The following is a 19,783-nucleotide window of genomic DNA, read 5'->3' as shown; positions in this document are numbered from 1 at the left end:
TGGGCAAGTGCACCACTCAGGCCTCTGTTTCTTTAGCTAAAAGGTAAAGAACTGAGAAACACATTTTAAGAAGCCAATGCATCAGCAACTACTCACCTTGCCCAGTCTGTGCCTCAGGGACCCGTTCCCGGATAACTCGACACGCATCGTACACAGCGGTCGATGGCTCAAACTGCATGGTCTTCACCACATTACAGTGGCGGACACAGATCTTTAAGGACAGGGCCACCATCTTCCTCGATGATTGGAAGGGTCTCAATTAAAATTTCTGGAAAACAAAAAGGCAAATTATAATTATTTCAACTTGGGTAGGGGGAGAATGCTCAACTCTCAAGTCAACTTAAAAATCAAAAGAGTTCTTTCTACCATCTTCCCATGTTACTGTAACAGTGCACATGAATGCCAAAAAGAGAGGCCAGTACCACTTTTTAAAAAAATTAATTTATTTGAAATGCAGTTACAGAGAGATCTTCTACCCGCAGGTTCACTCCCCAAATAGCACCAATGGCCAGGGCTGGGCCAGGCCAAAGCCAGGAGCCTGGAATTCCATCTGAGTTTCCTACATGCATGGCAGAGGCCCAAATACTTGGGTTATCATCCAACACTCTCCCAGGTAAATTAGCAGGGAGCTGGACTGGAAGTGAAGCAGCCAGGACTCGAACCAGTGCTCCTACGGGATGCCTGTGTTGCCAGGGTCATTTGGCTCCTGCTCCAAAGTCACTGACAGGTCTCTAACTGTGAGGATGAAGCATGGTCACACTGGTGAATCTGAAATCATTGATGATCACAGAGCTGGGAAAACTGTGAACTTCACAAGTAGGTTAAATAAGCATGGAGTGATTGGCCCCAGATTTGACATGCAACTGAAAGATCCAGAAAAATACCAGAGCCCTCTGCTCACGCTTGGCCAGCTTGGTTCTCCTATAATGACCACCTCGGCTGGCTCCACAGGCCACAAAGATGCAAGAGGAGGCGAGACTCTGGCTTCTGTCTTTTAGAGATGCCGCATGAATAAAAAGCCTCAACAGACTCTGCTTCCAACAGAAAAGACATCAAGAGCATAAAACAACAACTAAACAGATCATTTTTACTACTGCAAAGTTGGTTGTTTTTTTAAAGATTTATTTTTTTATTTGAGAGGCAGAGTTACATACAGAGAGAGGAAGAGACAGAGAGAGAGGTCTTCCATTAGCTGGCTCACTCCCCAAATGGCTGCAATAGCCAGGCTGGGCCAGGCCAAAGCCAGGAGAAAGGAACCAGGAACTTCATCCAGGTCTCCTGCATGGGTGCAGGGGCCCGAGCACCTGGGCCATCTTCTAATGATTTCCCAGGCCATAAGCAGAGAGCTAGAGCGGAAGAGGAACAGCTGGGACACAAACTGGCATATTGATGAGAGGCTGGCACTGCAGGAGGAGGCTTAACCTACTATGCCACTGGCACTGGTCCCTATAGCACAGTTTTAAAAATTGGCTTTGACAGTGGAGGATGGCCCAAGTGCTTGGGCCCCTGTACCCACATGGGAGACCAGGAGGAAGCACCCGGCTCCTGGCTTCAGATCGGCATAGCTCCAGCCATAGCGGCCATTTGGGGGGTGAGCCAACAGAAGGAAGACCTTTCTCTCTGTCTCTCCCTCTCACTGTCTGTAACTCTACCTCTCAAATAAATAAATAAAATCTTTATAAACAATTGGCTTTGAAAAATTCGAAGAGTGACAACAACAGTCACGTATCACAGAATATATCACAGGTGATAAGTAGACTCCCGTAGGAGGAAAGAGCCACAGATGTTTGGCAGGCCTCCCTCTCAACAGCTCTCCCTACTTGGGGTTTCCCAAGAGTGGAATTCCCAAGTTAATGTAATCAAGGACACAGGCAGAGAGCCTTGGACAGCCCCGGCTGTCTTGTTAAGTAAGATGCCTCTGTCAGCAGCCTCTGTGTCCCAGGGTCCCAGCTCCCAGGAACAGGGCAGGTTCATGGATGCCCACTTGGGTGCTCTTCATGGCAACAGAGCTCGATCATTCCCCAGAAGCCCTACCTTCCAGGCCCTGCTCCATCGTTAGGGACCTGTGTCAACTTGAGCAAGTCACTGTGGCCACTCTGTGCCGCAATTTCTCTACAAATCGAGGCACTGTAGTTGACATCAGCCCCGCAAAACTCATAAAAGAGAGCCCCGAGGGGAGTCAAGGGCAGGCCAAGGCCCAGCCACAGTGGTCAGCCTCAAACTCCACGTGGGCCATACAGCTTCACAATTCTGAGGCCTCGAGGCAAATAAAACATCAACTTGGTTCTGACTGCATTCAGATAAATCACTGGGATATTTTTGCTTCTTACCAATCAGTGGTTTGAGAAAACATGAGGTCAGGATAGCTTTGAATTATTTCACAATCGCCTTCTTTTTTAAATAAGTTCAACAATTTCACGCTTCTTCTTGCAGTTGGTGGCCCTGCTCTATTCTGCAGTCAGAAACAGTGCCTGCTGCCACTCCTGCCAGTTTCTGTCAAATAAATGTATGCCCTGGGCACAAGACAGAGGCAGAGAAAAAAAAATACCTCTGTTACAAACATCTTTTTTCCTTGTGCCTGGAGAACCATGCAGATTTACTGGGCTGTCATCCCAGCCAACACAACGCAGCCCATTACATTCAGGCAGGGGCTAACACACTGCATGGGCAGCAGGAGTCACATAACTCCATAGCAGTTCCACACTTACACTCCCATCTGGTCTTTCACTAGAGAGCTGCAGGGAGCAAACCTGGACTCCAAGTCCCAGAGGTTTCTTTCCCACTGGAGGAGGCAAGTGCAAGAAGCACTGAGATGACCAAGGGCAGAGAGGACCACAGGCTGCCCGGCTGTGATGACCAGGAAGGTGCCGTCTCAGCAGGCTTGATCCACTGGCTTCCTAACTACCCAACTGGGTCCCGTGGTGCAGGAATGTTTTCATCATGATTTTTAATTTGTATTTCTTTGGGAAGGAGGGAGGGGGAAGGAGAGAGAGAGATAGGGAGGGAGGGAGATATGGAGAGAGGAGGAGGAAGAGAAGGAAGGAAAGAGGGAGGAAGGGAGGGAGAGAGAGAGATACAGACACAGGGAGAGAGCTCTCATCCACTGATTCACTCCCCAAATGCCTGCAACAGCTGAGACTTGGCCAAGCCAAAGCTGAGAGCCAGGAACTCCAATCCAAGTTTCTCCCACATGAGAGGCAAGAACCTGATTACCTGAGCCTCACCTCTGCCTCCCAGGGTCTGCATTAGCCAGAAGCTAGAGCCGAGAATCGAACCCAGGTACTCCAATACAGGACACGGGCATCTTAACCAGCACCTTAAGAGCTAGGCCAAACATACATCCCCTGAGGGTGTTTTTAAACAGATGCCCGAGTGTGTCTGGGCACAGTTTACACAAGTCTCACAAAGCAACCACTCACGCGTCCCACTGTAAGTTCACTCTGACCTCTGCTTCCATTTGGAATGGATTTTGTCCATGAAAATATTTCTTTTTTGAGAAATGTCAAGATACACTCCTCAACAAACAACAGCCAAGTGCATGAGAAATCTGCCAAGACAGAATGAATTTCTTATAGCCTGGGCAGAAGCTGGACTGCTGGCATGGCAGAGGGGTCCAACTACTTGACAATTTTCCACCTGCAAGAGTAAAGACTAATTTAAAGCTCTCCCACCCCTCTGTGTTATTTGTTTGTTACAGGGATAGTGAACCAATGAACTCCCCAGTTTTGAGAAATCAAATTTGCATTCTAGAGATAAGAGGTCTGATTTTTTGTGATGGAGAATACCTCCAACCTGCGGCTGGTGACAAGGGCAGGGTTTCCTTTAGCCCTGAAACCCACAGACATGGTTGGTGGGGGATGGTCAGTGGGGAGGACCCCGGCTCAGTGTTGCCATGGATATTGTTTATGCAAAGCACCAGAAAGGAGGGGGTGATTCATCCCTTCTGCTCTCTGACAAAAGTGTTCCAGTTGGCGCTGCCAGAGGGCTGCCCTGCCCAGGCTGGAAACTGCACTATCTCAAGAGCGAATGAGTGTTCCCCTCTGGCTATTCAGGGAGCATCCATCAATGGGAGACACAGAGCTGTGACCGGGGCCCCTGGAGCCTAATGGAATAGCAGGACCTAATACCAGAGCTCAGAAGCAGAAGACACACAGAGTGTAGAGACAGACAGATGGAGCAACAGAGTGGGGAGAAACAGGGAGCCTGCAGGAAACTTGCAGAGAGGTCAGAAGGAAAAATCTCTGCCCAAAACAACTGGGAACATGGATTTGGGATGAGCTTGTTTGTGATGTATTCAATGGAAAGGAGTGGTGGATAGTTGAGAGCAACCTGGAGATATAACCTGGGAGGGAGGGACTAGAAAGGCCACACAGGGAGGAAGAGAGATTCAGGATCTGACCCGAGGACCGGGTTCTGGAACAGTGGCACTGAATCAGCAAGAGGAGGAGGAACTGGTAGAGGGAGCCTGGGGAAGTCAGGAGAGGAGGACAGCCAGAGTCCACAAGAGTGTGCACCGAGCAGAAGGGAGAGAGGCAGCATAGTAACTGCTCACAGTTCACATGCCACAGACACAATGGGGTCTGGCCACCTGGAGGTTGCTGTCAGTGCATGCAAGAGAGTCTTCAAAGGGCAGCTGGAGCTGCTGATTCAGGAGAGAGGCGGAGGAGGGGCTGCCGCAGCAGATAAGGAGTGGTCATCTGAGCAGGTCTGCTGGGAAGAGGGTAGAGCAACAGGAGGGAGTTCTGAATGAGGCTTTTAGGATTTGAGATCCTAAGGTCTGAGCTCACACATTGCATATCTGCTGGGCATTCCACAGGAACTCATTTACACAGACATGGGTTCCACCTTACTGCGGCTCTAGGCTCAGTCTCAGGACAAGTGTGCACCCTTCCTCACCACACATGATCTCCACCCAGAGCCTGGCCCATGGTGCTGGTGGACGGTTGATGGGTGGGCAGGTCTTGGTCCTTGCAAAGGACCAAAGAGTCTGAGGTTCAGGTTCAATTCCAGGACTATTCATGCTTGGATTTCTGCACCAGTTACTTTCCCTCTCCCATCTTCCAGAGAGCAGCAGTCAGCTCCTATGCAAGGATGTTCCTGGAGGAGACTCGATGTGTGGCCAACTCTTCTCATTAGATCCCTCTGTTTCCTCCTCTTAACAGTGCATAAAGAGGCCATGCAACAGAGGCAAATGTCTTAGTTCAAGGCAGATGTTCAAGAGAAACTGTGACATTTGTGTTCTCAACTTTTCTATCACCCCAAACAACTCCTGTAAAAAGCATCAATACTACTACATGGAAACACAGTCTACCAAAACAAACAGAAAACCTCAAAACTGAACCTGTCATCCTCAAACAGCACTTGTACCCAGGTCTAAGATAGAAAGCTCCATTGCTGTCTTCTTATTCCTGTCCCTCTTTCATATGATTCCATGTACCTCTGTATAAAGACAAGGTATTTTTACCACCATAATGGAGGACGAGCACTCCCACAGGGAAACCTGGCTGAGGTCTGGCACCACAGTGCACCATGACTTCATCTCCCTCCCCCAAAAACCACAGCCATGAGCTGTCCTAAGCACCACTCACACAGAATCGGAGTCTTGACAAATGGACATTTGTTGGAATTAAGCTCCCTGATTTACCCTATGACAACAAAGGATGGGATTAAAGCTTAAAGCCAGAAATGTCAGCTAAAGAGACAGTCTTGTGTATTTTCACCACTTGTGAGCAATCACTGGACTTAGCTTTCCAAACCCACACTGATGTTTATTTTTTTTAATTTATTGCTTTATTTGAAAGGCAGAGTGACACAGATCCTCCACCCTTTAGTTCACTCCGCAGATGGCCACAACAGCTAAAGTTGGACCAGGTCAAAGCCAGGAGCCAGGAACTCCATCCAGGTCTTCCCTGTGGGTGGCAGGAGCTCAAGCACACAGGCCATCCTCTGCTACCTTCCAAGGTACATTAGCAGCAGGAAGCTGGACTAGAAGTGGAACAGGCGCCACGGCTCACTAGGCTAATCCTCCGCCTTGCGGCGCCGGCACACCAGGTTCTAGTCCCGGTTGGGGCGCCGGATTCTGTTCCAGTTGCCCCTCTTCCAGGCCAGCTCTCTGCTGTGGCCAGGGAGTACAGTGGAGGATGGCCCAGGTGCTTGGGCGCTGCACCCCATGGGAGACCAGGAAAAGCACCTGGCTCCTGCCACCGGATCAGCGCGGTGCGCCGGCCGCGGCGGCCATTGGAGGGTGAACCAACGGCAAAGGAAGACCTTTCTCTCCGTCTCTCTCTCACTGTCCACTCTGCCTGTCAAAAAAAAAAAAAAAAGTAGAACAGAAGGGACTCAAACAGGTGCCCAGATATGGGATGAAGCAGCTCAACTCCCCTTGCGCCACAACAATGGACTCTCTTGCAGATGTTTAAACCTTAAAGTATTTGTGCAGGCATTGCGGTGCAGTGGGTTAAGCAGCCACTTGCAATGCAGGCAGCCCATCTCAGAGTGCCCATTGAAATCTCAGCTGCTCTGCTTCCAATCAAGACCCCTACTAATGCATTTGAGTAGAAAGCAGAAGACGGCCCCCAGTACCCATGTGAGAAACAGGGATAGAGTTCCTGGCTCTTGGCTTTAACCCAGATCAGCACTGCCAATGTGGCCAACTGGGGAGTGGACCAGCAGATAGAAGATGGATCTTTTTCTCTGTCACTCTGATCTTCAAATAAATAAATAAATCCCCTTTAAAAAAACTTCAACATCTTATATTAGCTGTTAATAGATTAATATTAATGGCTGAAGAATTAGGGTGGATGCTTGGCCCAATTATGGCACCTGAAGGTAGGACCCTTGGGAAGGTCTGAGTGGGTTAGGTTGTGAGGGTGGCACTCCACGCAGAGGAGAGAAGAGTGTATTCCCAGTGTCTCTGCTTCTCAGCTCATCTCTGCACTTGCTTCACCACTGTCAGCCTCACCCCATGCCTGACTGCTGGGGCCACCAGATCTTGAACTGTGAACCTCCAAACTGTAAGCCAAAATAAACCTTTTCCTTTTCCTTCCCAAGATGCTCCTGTAGTTAAAGTAACAAAACCTGACTAATGAAGACATCCCCCAAAGTCCCAAGACAAGGATATGGCTCAGACAAGGTGTCTCCATCCAAGTTTGCACTCCTTCTCTCCATCCCCTCCCCCAGGTTGTTTTCAGGACAGCACAGCATGGGGGCAGCCTGCCAGAGGCCTTGGCTTCCACTTTGCATATCCTAAGCCCTCTGCCAATTCCTGCCTCTCCAGGCTTTTATTTAATAGTGCCCAATTGGAGCCTAAGAGAGCTAATCAGGTTTCCTTTTCTGATTTGGTCTCAAGAAAGCTCAGAGCCAAACCTGTATACAATATCTTGCAGTGTTAACAGTCTGATCCTTACCTGTATTTTATGATGGTATCCTGGTTGTTCCTTTTTATTCTACCCCAGTTTGAACGCATGCTTTTTACTGAATCTTAGGTCTTTTTTGCTAAGAGACAGGATATGCATTCATAAAACCTGCATTATTTGTCTTTCCCTGGTCTCTTCTCACTCTGACCTTTTTTGCCCTCAAAGTACATGTGAAGGTCACCCGGACCAACAATAAAACCCTCCTGTGGCATCCTCTGTGGAAGAAAAGCCAAAGGATCCAGCAGTGAAACTCAGACATTCTCCTTTCAAAATAAACACCTTTCAGACCCAGGGAGCTGCAAACATCCCAGGATGATGGCCACAGCACAGACTGCCCAGCCTTGCCCTGCTCCACCCAGAGACAAACAAGTCCAGCTCCAGCTAATGCTGCCTCCGGGCAAAATGTCCACCCCTGATCAAAGTGAACCACCATGCCTGCAATCCCCACCTAGCTAGTGGGGGCCATGAGGTTCTCTAACCCCACCCCTGCCTTACCAGCTGCACACACGAGAGCTGGTTATCTAATTTCCATCTGCCTCAGTCTCCTCCTCTATAGAATGGGTGATATTAACAAATGGACTTATAAAGTTGCTAGAGAATTAAATTAGACTCGATATCAAAGGCACATAAAATGCTAGGTAAGGGTTCGTTAGAATTAATATTCATCATGAGGGGCAGGAAAACACTGGAAGCAGCACACTGTCTGTAGCTACCATCTGGGCTGCAGAACTCATTTTATTATTTTTAGTTTTGCATTTACAATAACCTAGCACTGTAACAGACCTGAGGGAGTAAGGAGAGACAAGACTCCTGTCTATACACAGCTCACCTTCCAGGGAGCCCTTCATTCATCCCTATTCCAGACATACCACATGCATTCTTCTGGACATAGGACCCCAAGGATGAGCAGGATGGCTGAAGACGTCTGTGAAGCATCTACCATCCAGCGGCAAGGTTGCTGGTTCCGCCAAGCCAACAGATCAATAGAGGAAAGGCTGGCATTACAATGGGTTCCTGCACTGGGGTTTGTCAATCAACTCTGCTCAGGGGGAGGCACTCAGGGAGCTCTGAACATTCCCCTGTAAAGCAGAGTCCCGGTGCCCACCCAGCAAGACCACAGAGCCAGGCCACCACACTTCAGTGGTGTCAGAGAGGACTTGGCCACCATCCCCATCCTCTCCCGAGCTTCAGCCACTCATTCTCCACCATGATCCACTGGAAGGCCACGTGCTACACCTGTCCCCTTCTTTATGTTGGTTCCCCTCTCAGCAGGGGTTACATGAGAGGGATTCCAAAAGTCTGAGGCAAAACAGATATAGTGAAAAAACCATGCATGGATATCAAACATTTTTGGCACCAAAATAAATGTATCATTTAGTTCCATTTATTTTATGATTTACTTATTTATTTATTTGAAAGAGCTACAGATGGGGGGGGGGGCAGGGAGAGAGGTCTTCCATCTGCTGGTTTACTCCCTAAATGGTGCAAAGGCTGGAGCTTAGCCGATCTGAACCTAGGAGCCAGGAACCAAGAGCTTCTTCTGGGTCTCTCATGTGGGTGAGGAGCCCAAGCACTTGGGCCATCTCCTACTACCTTTCCAGGTGTATTAGAAGAAAGCTGGATCAGATGTGGAGCAGCTGGGACTCAAACCAGCACCCATATGGGATGCTGGCACTACGGATGGTGGCTTTACCTGCTATGCCACAGTGCCCCATAGTTCCATTTCTTGCAGAACTCTGTTAAGTGCCCTCATACAACCCTGTCTGATAAACAGCATACAACACAAGACCAGATGACTGAAATGTAATCATCATTCATCCACATTCACATCCCAATCTCCCATGAATACTTCTGCCCTCTCCAAGGAATGCCAAGGACAGCACTTCGCATTCTCTCCACCCCTCATCGGCTGCTCAGCAAGGGAAGAGAAGCTGGGGCTCCTCCAGCAGCTGAGAACCCGTCATGCACTAGGTAACCAGCAGCAAAAGCTGGGCTGCTCTCCTCTGCCTTGAGCTCCAGAGCGCTCTGTGCTCAGGCACATCGGGGCTCCCCTTGAACATTCAGGATGCTGACTATGAACAGACTGGGCATACACAGTGCCTGTATGTCGCCGTCCAGCAAGGTCAGTCACGCCAACCTTCCCTGGGTGCTATCTGCAGGACAGAGCCCCACTGTGGCTCATCTCCAGTTACGCTTTATCAAGGAACAACATTTTCTGTGAGTTAGCAGCCCCTTCATTATCACCTTATCTCTCCACTGGAACCCTCATCTCTCTTTGGGATCAGTGTGAACCCAGAGGATAGAGCCTGAGTGGAGAGATGTCCCTCGCCCTACAGCCACAACTTGTGACAGCTCCATCTAATTGTAAGCACAAAGTAAATAGTAACACACACAGCTGACATGATTTTCCCACATGGCTAACAGCTGCTTTAGGAAAGAACTGAGATGAATACCATTCGCTTGCAGACAGAGCACAGAGACCGGTGAGAAGCATCCCTAAGAATCTCTGATTCCTTCTCCTTCAAAGTGGCATGGAACCCAGCACGACTGTTGAACTCTGAAAATTTAAACTACACATAACAGTTATTAAAAGTCAAGTGGCGGCCGGCGCCGCGGCTCACTAGGCTAATCCTCCGCCTAGCGGCGCCGGCACACGGGGTTCTAGTCCCGGTTGGGGCGCCGGATTCTGTCCCGGTTGCCCCTCTTCCAGGCCAGCCCTCTGCTGTGGCCAGGGAGTGCAGTGGAGGATGGCCCAAGTGCTTGGGCCCTGCACCCCATGGGAGACCAGGAAAAGCACCTGGCTCCTGGCTCCTGCCATCGGATCAGCGCGGTGCGCCGGCCGCGGTGGCCATTGGAGGGTGAACCAACGGCAAAAAGGAAGACCTTTCTCTCTGTCTCTCTCTCTAACTGTCCACTCTGCCTGTCAAAAAAAAAAAAAAAAAAAAAAAAGTCAAGTGGCAAAGGAGAAGTGGAGAGATAATTAGCCCCACACACAGGTGTGAACTTAGCAGGCCACACAGGTCAATAACAATTCCAGCAAGTGGTTAGCACACAGGGCTGGTTTGCAAACCCCCAATAACCACCACATATTCTTATCTGTTCCCAGTAGACCAGCAAAAATACACACATGCAAAGAGGTATCAGAAAAACTTCTGCCATCGGCGGTCCATCCTCCCCCTCAAGGACTGCATCATGACAGCCACCCTGGAATCTCCAGGCCCCAGCGCAGCACCCAGTAGCACTGAAAACTCCATGAATGTTTGCAGAATGAATATACATTCCATGGGAAGATTTAACCAGCTTTTTAAAAATTAGTCATCAGGAAGCATTCATATGAAAATCATAACTAAAGGACCAACAGAGAGCCAAGGTCCAGCAGGCCACACTGAGTCTACTTATCAACAACTGGTTGGAGAGACTACAGAAGCTTACAATAAGTCCCTGAAGCCAGCACTGTGGCACAGAGGCTGAAATCGCTGTCTGTAGTGCTGGCATCCCATATAGGCACTGGTTTGAGTCCCAGCTGTTCTACTTTCAATGCAGCTTCCTGCTATGGCATCTTGGAAAGCAGTGGAAGATGGTCCAAGTGCTTGGGTCTCTGCACCCACATGGCAGACCTGGTGGAAGGTCCTGGCCCCTAGTTTCAGCCTGGCCCAGCCAGAGACAAAGCAGCCATTTGAGGAGTGAACCAGCTGGTGGAAGATCTCTCCCTCCCTCCCTCCCTCTCCATAACTCTTTCAAATAAATAAGAAGTCTTCAAAAGAAAAAAAAGTCCCTGATCTTGAAAAATGAGAAATTTCTAGACCCTATACTGATCGCTCACGACAAAGGTTCCAATATGCACTTATTGAATGCATGAATGGAGGCACAAGCCAGCATTTCTGCCCCTCACTAAGAAAACCAAAGACAGTGCCTACAACATGAACACACAGTGAGTGAAGACCTGTGATATTGCTTTCCATTTTCAGATGAAGAAACTTGAAACCCTGCCATCAAGAGCCCTTCCCCAGGACACACTACTGGAGCACAACCACCAGCCCTTCTCACACTGCCACAATGAAGAGACAAGGCTGTCACACTGTGTGCACAGAATGCTCCAAGGACCCCTCCAGCACGCCTTTCCTCCTGGTCAGGCAGCTCATGACACTGGCCCTTGAAATTCCACCGTTATAGATATTGTCGCTCATAAAGATTTGCTCCTATTTAAATTTTGCTATCAAAGTGCATATGGGCATTTATCATCCATCACTGTCTCAGAAAGGTAAGATCCAGAAGGCTTCGGGCAAATTAGCTGACAGCTGTCCTTCATTAATGGCAATGCCTAATTAAGAGGAAACTGCAGAGGATAGAGCAGTGTGCTGCAGACACATCTCCAACTCCGGCACTGCTGGGCAGGAGCACAGAGCAGGGAAAGTGGGAAAAACACCTGTGGAAAGGGAAGACAACAGATGCTTATCTTTCCATAGCTTCATCATTTTGCTCAGAGCTGGTTTTTGATGTACATGGCATTTTGAAATGTATGAGCAATCAGATTCAAATGTCTTAGCAAAAGGATCCAGGTACCTATCCACTAACCAGTCTCACCCACTTTTCACCTCCCACTCCCATCAATGAGTACTCTCTGTAACTGATGTCTTCCAATTCCTATGCCACTTGTTGCAGCCTTTTAAGATTTTATTTTTTAAATTTATTTGACAGGTAGAGTTACAGATAGTGAGAGAGACAGAGAGAAAGGTCTTTCTTCTGTTGGTTCACTCCCCAAATGGCCGCTACGGCCAGCGCTGCGCTGTTCCGAAGCCAGGAGCCAGGTGATTCTTCCCAGTCTCCCATGCGGGTACAGGGGCCCAAGCACTTGGGCCATCCTCCACTGCCCTCCCGGGCCACAGCAGAGAGCTGGACTGGAAGAGGAGCAGCCAGGACTAGAACCCGGTGCCCATATGGGATGCCGGCGCCGCAGTTGGAGGATTAACCTAGTGCACCACAACGCTGGCCCACTTGTTTCAGCCTTTGTGTCTGAAATGCACTACCCTCATCTCCAGTTCCCCTGTTCCTCACCCATCAAGCTCAGCATCTAACTTTGCTCCTCAGTGCACCTTTCAGCCCACTCTGGGCAGCAAGGATCCCTCTCCTCCCCTCAGCTCTGGGAGCCTTCAGCTGTAACCTCTTCCAGCACCAGCCCTCCTGGGCTGACTCACTACTGCTACCTCCTGAAGGTCATGGGCACTGCAGGGCCCCATAGCATTTCCACCTATAGGTTCTCCAATATGCACTCAACAGGATGGACAGTAAAACAGTCTATGCTTTTCTGCAATAATACCCTCCCCCCCCAAAAAAAAGGACAATCTAGGAGGATACGAGGGCTCCTAGCCTGTGTGTGAAATAATGTTTTTCCTAGGGTGCAGCGATGAAGGCTGGGTGGGATCCCCCTCAGCAAGCTCACGGTCCATCTACAGCTGCCAAGACAGCTGAATGCATTATCCCCACATCTCAGTCCGCTGGCAGTCTCCCTTTCAGTCCTGCTCTTGTTCCTCGCTAACAAAGGAAGGTGTCTCCAATTTAAAGCCCAGTCTTCATTTTTTTATACTTGAGTTCATTCCAATGATTGAATATAGATTATTTCCAAAAATGGATATGATAGAAAAGTAAAAAGCAAGTCTGGGGGGGGGGGGAATAAAACAGAGGAGAAATGAAAGTGAAGGTTAAGACCATGAGAACCGTGAATTATTTGCCATTCATCTGGGTTGCTGGGAATAACTCTTCTATTATTTGGTTTTTCTGACCTTTGGTGGCAAGCCTATAAAACCTCAGGCAAGCAGATGCTCTAGACTCCTGCTGAGGCCAATAAACCAGTTTTATCATTAAGGCACACATCACTGCAGGGGATGCAGCTACCCTTACTCAAAAAAAAAAAAAAAAAGCTTTCTTCTACAGTGTGTTTTCAAAAGGTTCATGGAAAATGAAGATTACAGCTACATGCACATTTTGTTTTGCACCAATATAAACTTATATTTTAATTCCACTTTCCCACAACTTTCTGAAGTACCCTCATACAGTGATGGGGCGGGGGGGCAAAAATTCAGCATTTTCCTGATGGAACCTGGATGGATAGGTGAAAACCGCACACAAGTTCCTTCTCAAGGGACCTTCGTCATGCCTGTGTTTCATTTTCTGCTAAAGTAAAACAGAAGAGTATCTACTGAAGCAGCGTGGGTTCAGATTGCGAGTGACCATGCACATCCACGTGATGGTGTTTGGTTTCACTTAAGAAACTGAAAAAGTCTCCCCTTCCCGGCTCCACCTTCAAGCCTAAAAGGACCAGCACATCAAGGCTACACACTCACATCATGCATCACTCATAAGGGCTGCAGCACACGGTTTTGGCAAGCAGGAATTTGGAACAAAAAAGGAAGAGAAAACTAAAAACATATTCTTGTCACTCATCTGTGTCGGTCCCATAACCGCAAAACTAAAAAGCATTTAGAGAAATCTGGCAAATATTTGGGAAAATGAAACCTTAACGAGGAACTAAACTTCATATTCCTGCAGACCCCAAGTTCTTCGGCAAATCATCACACAGCCAACACAGCATTCACAGATGAGATTTTCCAACCAGCCTCATTTTCTATGGCCACTGACTACAAGATCACTCCTATTTTATACTTAAATATTGCAATGTTTAGGGCCAACACTGTAGCGTCTTGGGTTAAGCTCTTACTTGCAACATTGGCATCCTATATTAAAGCCAGTTAGAGCCCTGACTGCTCCACTTCTGATCCAGCTGCTTGCATTACTATGTGCCTGGGGAAGCAGTGGAAGGTGGCCAGAGTGCTTGAGTCCCCACCACCCATGTAGGAGTTTTGAATGGAGCAGTCAATGGCTCTTGGCTTTGACCTGGCCCAATCCCAACCATTGTGGCCATTTGGGAGTGAATCAGCAGAGAGAAAATCAATCAACCAATCAACCAACCAATCTCTCTCTCTCTCTCTCTCCCTCTGACACTCAGCCTTTCAAATAAATAATATATTTTTTTAATTGCAGTGTTTCAGTTAAATTATACAGAACTTGCAGCATGCCTAGTCTCAAACTTAGAAGTCACTCAGTGCTGTTCTCTACAGGATATGTAAATCCTTACTGTAATGTTCTCATTCTCCTGCATATAAGCAGTAACACCAATAAATGTATGGATTTTAAAACTTTTTAAATAAAAGAAGCTAACAATATGTAAGTGATTACCTGCCTGGAACCAATTCGAACCCTCCCCCCCCCCCCTTTTTTGACAGGCAGAGTGGACAGTGAGAGAGAGAGAGAGACAGAGAGAAAGGTCTTCCTTTTGCTGTTGGTTCACCCTCCAATGGCCACCGCGGCCGGCGCGCTGTGGCCGGCGCATCGCGCTGATCTGAAGCCGGGAGCCAGGTGCTTCTCCTGGTCTCCCATGTGGGTGCAGGGCCCAAGTACTTGGGCCATCCTCCACTGCACTCCTGGGCCATAGCAGAGAGCTGGCCTGGAAGAGGAGCAACCGGGACAGAATCCGGCGCCCCGACAGGGACTAGAACCCAGTGTGCTGGCACCGCAGGCAGAGGATTAACCTATTGAGCTGCGGCTCCAGCCTCGAAACCCTTGTTATAGGTCAAGAACCTGACCCTTCAATATAACCCATACTCAGAGGTTTTTTGAGTCTTCACTTGAACAGGGCAGACACAGTGCTTGGGTGATTTGACAGACAGTGGGACGAGGTACTCTGCCTTCTAATGTGTGCTATTTAAAATGGGAAACAACATGTAGAAGTGTAGGGTTTGCATAAGGACAGTGGTAAAATGAGAGAAAGATTTATTATTGAAAATGCTGTTTGCAGGAGCCATTGAAAAGGCACTGTTGTATGCCACACACTAGACTAAGCACCTCACCTAACGACCCTGTGGGAAAGGTCCTCTTTGCTCTTGGTAAATTAGGCTTAAGGGAGGTTATGTCTTGTAATAGTCAAAAACAAGACTTCGCACTTTACTCAAAAATAAGCACTGCTGGCACTCTGGGTTAAGCACCACTTGAGATGTCCAAATCCTACCTGGAAGTGCTTGTTAGAGTGCTCACTGCTCTGCTTTCCATCAAGCTCCCTGCTGATGCACCCTGGGAGGCAGCAGGTGCTATTGTAAGTGCTGGGCACCTGCCACCCACATGGGAGACCTCCTCACTTGAGCCTGGTCTTCACCCTGGCTATTGTAGGCATTTGGGAAGTGAACAAGTGGATATAAGATCCCTTGGTCTCTCTTTCACTCTGCCTTTCAGATAGGTGTGAATAAACATTTAAAAGACTAAGCACAGCTGACATTTTGACACATCTGCATCTAATATTGATGCATATTTTCATGTATCGGAGATAATATACTTAGTTTCATTCTATATCCTGAGTTTTCTACCATTCTAATTACACAGTAATCATTTCCCATAGTATTGCAAACCCTTTAGAAACACTATTTTTAATAGATACATAATATTGCAATGTAAGGTCTCATAATTTACTTAGCTGTGTCTTTGTTGTATATCAGCTATTTGTACATTTTCACTAGAATAAATAAGGCTGCAAAAAGTGTTTATTTATAACCTCTTCTGTTTCTTATTTCAGATTTTCTTTAGCTAAATGTCCCTTTTTTAAAGGAATCATCAATATTTTTAGAGAGCAATCCAGAAGACATGAAGCCAACAAGAAATAGATATCAGCAGTATGATTTATGGGTTAGCTAAATGAATATGCATTAACAACTGGGAAGGTCAATCATCAATTCAGATTTTATAGTTCAATCTACTGCATAGAACGAACCTGCCAGCTAGGGTGCAGGCTGCAAGGAACCAGATCAAGAGACAGAATTGACAGAGGAATGAAAGAGGGAGAAAACATCTGGCATGGATAATAAACCTGATTTACAGAAAAGAGGCAGAGAAAAGATAAATGCTTAACCTAATTTTAAAAATATATTGCAAAAAATGGAAATGACAGAACAAGAAAGGATTGGAACAGACTACAGAAAATAACATGGATATGTAGGGTAAATATTAGTGCTCTCTTATGAGTTTCTAGAACTGCTTGGCAGATCGAACCAGAAATTACATAAAAGCTATGAACTAAAGTGAAGTGTCCAGATCATCTTAATAAAATAAACCCAGATCAAAAGTCTTGCCAATTTCAGTCAATTATGGATAAGACTGACATTTCCTAACAACAACAACAAAATAGTGAGAAAGCCTGCACACATAAATTTCATTTCATCAAAAGCACAAGAAAGAAGTAACCCAGTCCCGTGGAGGAGACTGAAATGAGGGGCCCTTGACAGCATGGCTGGGGACAGCACAGCAGCTTAAGTAATCACTCTGAGATACTATCACTTTTATTACACATCTCTGCAGCCTGGACAAACAGAACACTGAAGATAGGGCTAGAAAAATAAAAGAAGAAATACAGAGAACAGCCAGAAAAAAAAAAAAAAAAAGCGAGAGAGAGAGACAAAAAGCAATGACATCTTAAACAAGCAGCTGGCCTAAAGAATTTCAACCTTGGTATTGGTGTGGCATGGCATAGCAGGTAAAGCCACTGCCTGTGATGCCAACACCCCATGAATGCCAGTTTGTCCGGCTGTTCCACTTCCAATCCAGCTCCCTGCTAATGGCCCAGCAAAGCAGTGGAAGGCGGCTCAAGTACTAGGATCCCTGCCATCCATGTGGGAGACCAGGAAGAAGCTCCTGGTTTCAGCCTTCCCCAGCCCTGGTCATTGTGGTCATTTGAGGAGTGAACCAGTGGATGGAAGATCGTTCTCTAACTCTCTGCAACTCTGATTTTTAAATAAATAAATAAATAAATGAGTCTTTACAAAAAATTCCAACCTTGCAAGTGCCTCATTAACAGGAACCGTGCTCCCATCTTATGATACCTATTGGCATTGGCAGTAAAACTGATAGTTCATTTTATTCCAAGGGAACCTAGCATTCTGGGCTTAAATGTGCACCCAAATTCACATGTGCAAATCCTAATCCCTAGTGATTCAGACTGTGACTGTATTTGGAGATGGTGTCTTTCCAGAGGCCATCAGGTTAAAATGAGGCCATTTGAGTCTCCTTAGAAGGAGGAGACATGTGGACACAGCAATGGTCATGCAAAGACACAGGGCCAAGACCTCTTACCATATAATAAGACAGGGTGGGGGGCAGACTCTTCCCCAAAGCCCTCAGAAAGACTAGGCCTGCTGACATCTTGATCTTGGGCTTGACTTCTCACTGCCAGAGTTGTGAGACAGTGCACTCCCATTGCTTAAGGTAAGGTCTATGTTATCTCAAATGGCAGCTAATGACAACTGATTAGAAGTGTAATTAGTATACTCTTCATGTAGGTCTTGTGACATGAATTGGCAAACAGTATAGTTAAAAATAAGTGGTAAGCTGAGGGAGAAATCATAATACCATGTTTATGAACAGGATCATATAGGCAAAGACGCAGGTGTTGGTATAGGCAAAGGCAGTGGCTGGGGAAGTTCTGTGCTCAAGGAACAGAGACAGCAAGTGATGAGAGTGGAGCCCTGACCCAAGCACGGCTGACTCCAGGGTCTAAGTTTTGCTGATCACTGCCAGAGTGCATCACCCAAAAGAACCAGCACCTCGGGCCAGTGTCATTGGCAACAGGACAGCCAAGGCTGTCAGCAACTCAGAGTGCATACAGGAAAATACAGAAGAGACATTGTAAGTGACACATTATTTGCAGTGATAAAACTATATTTTTGGGGGCTGGTGCTATGGCATAGTAGGTTAAGCCTCCGCTTGTGGTGTTGGCATCCCATATGGGTGCCAGTTCATGTCCCGGATGCTCTTCTGATCCAGCTCCCTGCTGGGAAAGCAGTGGAAGATGGCTCAAGTGCCTGGGCCCCTGGGAGACCCAGAAGAAGCTCTTGGCAGCCATTCTGGGAGTGAACCAGTGGATGAAAGACTTCTCTCTCTCCCTAACTCTGTGACTTTGTCTCTCCAATAAATAAATCTTGAGGGGAAAAAAGGGACTATACTCTTTCATTTATTTCAGATTTGTTATAACTTGTGTTTTCTCAGGTACTACATAAATTTGGGGTGGGCATTGTAGCATAGCAGGTTAAGCCTCTTCTTGGAAAGCCTGCAACCCACATTGGAGCACAGGTTCAAGCCCCAGTTCCTCCACTTCTGATCCAGCTCCTTGCTAATGCACCTAGGAAGGCAGCAGAAGATGGCTAAGTACTTGAGTCTCTGCCATCCATGTGGGAGAACTGGATGGAATTTTGGCTCCTGCCTTCAGCCGGGCCCAATCTCAGCTGTTGTGGGCATTCAAGGAGTGAACCAGCAAATGGAAAATCTCTGTCTCTGTCTCTCCCTCTCTAATGACTCTGGATGGATGGATGGATGGATGGATGGATGGATGGATAGATAGATAGATAGAACTTTAACAGCAGCCCACTTGGCAGTTACTTTGCTCTTGTTGAAATAAATGGCTCTCTTCTTCCATGATTAAGCCTCTACTACGTAAAACAGGTGTGGGCAATGTCCATATAAGGCCCCTGGAATCATTAGGCCTGACTCTAATGAGGCAACTGTAGGTAGAACTTGAAATTGAAAACCCTAGAGCAACCTAATTTTTAAGTTGGCAATTCTGTTATGACCCACAAATGATGGTATAAATATCTACATGGCCCTTGGCAGAAAAAACGATTCCCCAGCCCTGGTGTAAAGGAACAGAGGTTAGAAGTACCTCTGTGGAATTTGCCCCGACATTCAGCCTGACTACCTCAAATTTCAGACACAAGTATCCAGGGGCCAATGAATCTCAAGGACAGAGAAGGTCAGACTCAGATTCTGAGTGATGGTGACAACAGCAGCAGGGGGTAAAGATAAGGTCAACTGACACCTATTTGTCAAACACTTACAAAGTATGAGGCACTGCACTGAGAACATTAGGGAAATAAACAGGAGTCTGAGGTTCAAAGGGCTTAAACTTGCACAGCACACACGTGACAGGAGGCCAGATGCTGCGTGCACAGAGAGGAGCTCAGTTTTGCCCTCCAAGAGCTCCCCCATGTTCAGGGGGAGGGACATGCATGAGCAATACAGGTCAGGAGTCTGAATGAGAACCCAAGTTGCCCTATTCATCAAAGTCCTTCCAACAGCTGAGATCCTAGGATGAAGTCATAGCTCTCAAGGCTCAGGTGGCCTTGAGGCTCCTGAAGGGCTCCAAGATCAAGGTGGATCCAGAATAGAGCTAAGTGATAAGAGCCAGTCCTAATCAACTCCAACACCAGCAAGCCAGAGGTGTCCAACCTTAACAACATCCATTCAGTGGCACAGGTCCCCAGCAAGAGTCCTTACTT

At 47.4% G+C, this 19,783-nt stretch overlaps 1 protein-coding gene across 26 annotated transcripts in view; it reads right to left on the bottom strand.

Moving 5' to 3' along the window:
- Positions 1-19,783, bottom strand: part of TLN2 (talin 2) — a 480,480-nt gene that overhangs the window by 202,686 nt on the left and 258,011 nt on the right. For all 26 annotated transcript variants that reach the window (XM_070054308.1, XM_070054305.1, XM_070054330.1 and 23 more), the window contains one exon: positions 97-268. In XM_070054308.1, coding sequence (XP_069910409.1) covers positions 97-232 — 136 coding nt within the window. In that variant the 5' untranslated portion in view covers positions 233-268. The remainder of the gene's footprint in view (positions 1-96; positions 269-19,783) is intronic.

This window comes from Oryctolagus cuniculus, chromosome 12, assembly GCF_964237555.1.
Source record: "Oryctolagus cuniculus chromosome 12, mOryCun1.1, whole genome shotgun sequence".
Lineage (NCBI taxonomy): Eukaryota > Metazoa > Chordata > Mammalia > Lagomorpha > Leporidae > Oryctolagus > Oryctolagus cuniculus.
The sequence above is the reverse complement of the archived record's forward strand: the minus strand, read 5'-3'. Positions and strand labels throughout refer to the sequence as shown.